The sequence below is a fragment of the Gigantopelta aegis genome, chromosome 1 (assembly GCF_016097555.1).
Source record: "Gigantopelta aegis isolate Gae_Host chromosome 1, Gae_host_genome, whole genome shotgun sequence".
Lineage (NCBI taxonomy): Eukaryota > Metazoa > Mollusca > Gastropoda > Neomphalida > Peltospiridae > Gigantopelta > Gigantopelta aegis.
The window spans coordinates 7,270,327-7,276,701 of NC_054699.1; the positions used below are offsets into that span (position 1 = coordinate 7,270,327).

The 6,375-nt window shown below is 36.9% G+C and overlaps 1 protein-coding gene across 1 annotated transcript; it reads left to right on the forward strand.

The window, feature by feature from the left end:
• Positions 1–805: 805 nt before the first annotated feature.
• On the forward strand, positions 806–6,036 carry LOC121387358 (C-type mannose receptor 2-like). Its single transcript, XM_041518458.1, has 4 exons — positions 806–1,084; positions 2,047–2,199; positions 4,323–4,601; positions 5,756–6,036. Exons 1-4 carry the CDS (start codon positions 844–846, stop codon positions 5,941–5,943), a joined length of 861 nt encoding a protein of 286 aa, XP_041374392.1. The 5' UTR covers positions 806–843; the 3' UTR covers positions 5,944–6,036.
• Positions 6,037–6,375: the final 339 nt, after the last annotated feature.

Genomic DNA, 6,375 nt, shown 5'->3' on the forward strand with positions numbered 1-6,375 from the left:
TTTTGTGATAATCATAACACCAAAATATAAAGCGTATATATGTTACAGCAATTAATCTTTTTCTCTCAATTTCAAAATGTGTTCCCAAAATGCTTCTTTTTTTTTTACAATCTTCACACTTATATGAACCACACACAAGCTTGAATTGGCGGGTGGGACACCGTTATTTATGAAAACTTTGGTTATTACAGCTTTTGAAAACTCATCAGGTCAACAAAGGTTAAGCAATTCAGTTTTTTGTTCTTCTCAACATCAATTTCTTTTAAAAAAATTTATCCAGATGTAATTAAAAAAACCTCCATGACTATAACTAAGCTGAACAATTTATTTCACATTCCTACTAATTAGCCTTTAAGGCTGTATTATACCAAATAAAATGCCACAGGCTACCATGTTAACGTTTGTGTTTAAAAAAACACTATTTGCAATATATCAACCAAATTGTGACCCATAAATATCAGTACTACAATCCCTACCAAAACGCATTCACTGAAATAGATGGTACCTTTGATGGCTCATTTTCGATATAACCAAATATTTTTACAATACACCTAGTTTTGCACAAAATCTGAGTACTTACTTTTACAGGTACCCCACATATGTTTTAAGCTCAAGGCTACTTGACACAGTGGTACTAGATGAAGTAAAATTGCATACACTTTTTTCTTTACAACAAACTGTCACATGTATTGACGGCTCTATCACAAGTAGTTTATTAGGCTTAGTACACCCGAACTAATTTCGCGACGGGGTGCACAGAGGCGATAACCGTATACTGCTACATTTACAGTTATCAGCGGTCAGAAAGAGGACCCGGATGTTTCCAGGTGTCCTGCTAATCTGATGAGAAACCAGTATCTGACATCCCGGGGTGACATATGTTACGAGTTTGTCCTCTACAAGACTAGAACCCAGGCACAGGCGGATCGGGAGTGCGCCGTGAATGGAGGAAATCTCGTCACAGTCAAAGACAAACGTGTGGAAGATTTTATTGGGGACATGTTGCACAAGTTACGTTATAACGGGCGAGTCTGGATTGGACTGAACGATATCGCAACTGAAGGAGAGTACCACTGGAGCACAGGTATATATTAGAACACCACCACCCTTCACCTCAATACAATCGTAAACAACATTTTTACAATATTGCATGAATAAAGAAATATAGTCCATTGTATGTATATCTATCTATCTATCTATCTATCTATCTATCTATCTATATAACATATCACCAGCAACTTTTCATTTACGAACCTTAGTTAGTATAGGCATGTGCGCCTGGACAATGGACAGTATTTTAATGTTATACAAGGTGCGGTACATGTGATATTTTGGTCGAAGGTTCCATATTTCAGTTTGCAGATGGCAAAATCATTCCTGGTGCATGCAAATATGAATTGTAAGAAACGCAATGCCATTTTATATGTTTAAGTTATAATAAAAATTACATTGAAGAAACAGGCATTTGTCCGCGCATGTCGTCTGCTGTTTGACTGTGATTATTTCATGGCAGACAGCTATGAAGTGGCAACTATTTGACTGACGTTATCAGGTGAGAGCATGTAGATTGTAAACATGCGTAATTTTTTTACATTGAAGATTTGTTTGTGGTAATTCTGACCCATGCAACAGTAGTGCTTTTTGTGTAAAATGGATGTAATCCGGCCAGGTTTAATGGGTGTGTTTGTTTAAAACAAAACCTTGGGAGAAAGAGCTGGACAACAGGTGTTGTCCTTTTCAGGGTATGTTTCCCCCAGGCAGGCAAAGATACATACCAAAATCCATGGGCCTGCTGATATTAATGAAAATGTTATAGCCAATAACGCTATATAGAAACATATAGCGTAATTAATTGTGGTCTGTGGCCATATGCAATTCCCCATTCTTACCTTCGGAGGATCAAGCCGATATCTTATGTCACTAACTAGTTATTCTCCGTATTATTTCTTACTTTTGTCAAATTCAACCAACCAGTCGCCAGTTGTGGATGAATATACATGTATTTAGGAGTACGTACATTTGTGAAGATTTTATTTTGTTTTTAAGGGAAAAAAGCCACGTACTTAAACTGGGCCCCACACGAACCGACGCTTTTTCTTTCTACGATTGAAGATTGTGTGATTCTAGATGTTAAAAAACACATGCAGTGGTTCGACACCCCTTGTCATCTTCGGCAATACGAGTATATCTGTGAATATTGTGAGTACTCGTTTATCATTCATCGCTATCATGATTAATCTATACTGATAGAAATAAATCAGAGGTCACATCAAGACTAACACGAAGGAGTGACTGTAACATACAGACATACACACACATACACACGCACAAACGCACACACGCGCGCGCACACACACACATACACATACAGACACACACACACACACTAGCACACACACGCACGCACACACATACACATACACATACACACACGCACACACATACATACACATACACACACGCACACACACGCGCACACACATACATACATATTCACATACATACACGCACATACACACGCACACACACACATACACACGCACACACACATACATATACAGACACACACACTAATACACACACACACACACACACACACACACACACACACATATATAGAGAGAGGTTATTACCAGAGTGTTTTTCGGTATCGTCAATATCATATATTAGGAATAAAAATGGTATTATGCGAGCCTCTAGCGAGCATAATACATTATTTTTATTCTTAATATATGATATTGACGATACCGAAATACACGAGGGTAATAATCTCTTTATCATATAAGCTCGAGCTTAATACAACGTGTTTTTGTAAAGTGTACACGCAACTTTAATTCGAGTCCGCCATTACTAGATATTCAAATGACGTAATATATCATCAATTAAAGGCTTTTGTAGGATATATCGCTAGCACTATAATTTGCGATATCTCCTGCGATATTCTCCTAGGTGATATCGCTTTTTTGTTACGTCACTGTGTATGTTTCAGCGCTAAACCTATCATTAGTGACGTCATGCCACTGTCGTTCAGCTAGTTAACGAGTCCACTGCTGCCAAATATACTATAGTGACATTCAACCCACATTACTGACATTGTTTACAATTATCGCAGATGAAAAGAATGATAATAAATGACAAAAATAATAACCCCTCCCCTCTCCCCCCCGTGTCTTGTCTTATATCAGTTTTCAATTAATGTGTTAAAATATGTTTTACTTAATAAATATATTAATTCTATGACAATCTCAATGGATTATTTGATGGTATCAAAGTCAAAGGGCAGAATGCAAGATAGTAGGAGGAAATGGAGTTATTTTCGTTAACAGTGCCCTTTTTGTTAACCTATTGGATGTCAAACATTAGTTAATTCTGAATCGTAGTCATCAGAGGAAACCCGCTACATTTTTGCTAATGCAGCAATTGCAAGGACTCTTTTATATGCACTGTCCCAAAGACAGGAAAGCAAATACCACAGCCTTTGACCAGATGTGGTGCACTGGTTGTAACGAGAAAGAAACCAATCAATTGAATGGATCCACCGATGTGTTTCGATCCTGCGACGCAAGCACCCGAAGCGAGCACTCAACCGACTGAGCTAAATCCTGCCACTAGGCTGAAGAAGTCCATTTATTACCCATATGGTTAAAAATATCTTGGTACACATCAAAGTGATAAGTCCCACTAGAACACCCAGTGGGACGTAACACTTCGATTTCACACGATGACGTCATCGATTGGGGCACTACAACCTTACAGGAACGTCAACCAAACGACTTGGGTGATATTAACTAAGATCGATTATGGATAATAAATAGGTTATTAAACTCGCCACCATTTCGTATCAAGTTTATATCCTCGTGAGATAGTTTTCATTGTCACTCGCAAAAGTCGTGACAGCTGGCAATTATTTCACTCGGTACATAAACATGATATGAAATGGAAGCTCGTTTAATACGCTATACATATTACTTTATCTCCATGTTTTTTAAGCTAGGTAAGGGCTTACCTAATACTGCACAAATTTATAATTACCAATCTCGTACATTTTCTGACTACTATAATTTTAAAGTTTTTAAAACACTTTGATTTCTACACAAAATTTTAAAATATACTTTACCTTAATTTATGTATCGTACTATACTTTTCCCCACAGCTCCTCACACTTTGGTTTTACATAATTATATATAAATAATATTTTCATATACTTACCTTTAGAAACACCCAATAGCCGATGTGTATTTTTGTGATGGGGTGTTCATTCATTCATTATTATTAACCCAATGGTGAAAACCGTGAATTGGAATAAATGAATATATTTACAGCAATCGAACAGGATGTATCCAGGTGTCCTGCTGATCTGATCAGAAACCAGTACCTGACAGCACGGGGTGACATATGTTACGAGTTTGTCCTCCACCAGACTAAAATACATACCCACGCGGAGCAGGAGTGCGCTGTTAATGGAGGAAATCTCGTCACAGTCAAAGACAAAAGTGTGGAGGATTTCATTGGGGACATGTTACACAAGTTTCGCTATAACGAGCGGGTCTGGATTGGACTCAACGATATCATAACTGAAGGGGAGTACCACTGGAGCACAGGTAGAGGCACTGGAGTAACCAGGGTGATATATTGGTAGGGCACCCCACACATGATGGTGTGTGTGTGTGTGTGTGGGGGGGGGGGGGGGGTAACCATACTGTTTATGGTTTATTTAACGACGCACACAACACATTTTTTATTTACGGACCACACAGACATTGAGAGATGAAACCCACTGTCGCCACTTCATGGGCTACTCGTTTCGATTAGCAGCAAGGGATCTTTTATATGCACCATCTCACAGACAGGATAGTACATACCACGGCCTTTGTTACACCAGTTGTGGAGCACTGGCTGGAACGAGAAATAGCCGAAATGGGTCCACCATTACCCCTCCGACTCACCTCAAACGTTTAATTGTTTTAAACATATATATTATGTTCATAATATTGGCAAACAAAATCCCCCGGAATATATCATTTCATTACAAACCGATCCATATTCCTTTATTCCGCAGATAGTATTGGACAAACAATACCCTGGAAATTATGGAAATGGGCCAAATGGTCACAGCGAAAATATGGAGTTTAATTTGTTAGTATTACCAACATATTACATACACAATATACACCGTTTGATGCATTTGCCCTAAATATAGGGTCAACAGTGTATTTGTCAAGCATATGTAATGCTAAAATATACAGACATGTTGGTTTCTGCCTTAAATAGAGGCGATATAGTTTCCCATTGAGCTAAATCGTGTACATTGTGTAATATTTATAGAAGTTAGTTGTAAAAAAAGAACCCATTTATATTTGTATTGTTTCTTTAAATAAAACTCTTTTTTGTCTTCTGTTGACCTTTCTATGTAGAACCTTTTTTTCAGAATTAGGACTTCATATAGTTGACAACATTTCCGATCAGGTATAATGGTTTGACCCATTCTATATGAACAAGTGTGTCATATAGTCATCATTCATACTAAAGAATCAAGACATGATTTGTTTAGATTTTTTTTTTTTTTTTTTTTTTTTTTTTTTTTTTTTTTTTACAAAAACAAAAATGAAAGAACTTAATCAAATAGCAGTTTGAAATTTTGAAATAAATTCAACCAACCAATCACCAACTGGAAAATTACTCATAGATGAAAGTTTAGATATATTCTAGTGCTTTTTATTTTGTTTATTTATTTATTTTTATTCTTGTTTTTAAGGAGAGAAAGCCACGTACTTCAACTGGGCCCCACACGAACCGACGATGTTCCTGTCTACATTTGAAGATTGCGTGATTCTAGATGTTAAAAAAGACATGCAGTGGCTCGACACACCTTGTCTTATTGGATTTCACCATTACATTTGTGAATATCGTGAGTATCCGCTTGTCACTCACCTCTGTCATTAATCGTTCAACATTATAGTGTTAAGTATTCAATGGCTAATCTATACTGATGGAAATAAATAAGGGATCATACCAAGACTAACAAGAGAGAGTGACTGCAACCAAACCGCTCAGCCAATAATGCTAGGAACTTCACCGTCTTACTAATATACTTTATACAGATATTACGACGGTAATGGTGTCTGATATGTGGTCCACAATACAGAGTGTTCCCTTATTTCTTTTTCTCAGTATATTTAGCGTTAATCATTCCATTGTTTGATGTTAATCATTCAACACTTAAGCGTTAATGTTTAATCTATTCCTATTTATTATTCAACTGTTACTCTGTTAACCATTCAATGCTCTACATTCATGGTTAATGAGTTCATGATTAACAAATCAAATCAAATCAATCAGTTTATTCTGCCGAAGCTGAAATCAGCTATTAGCTGA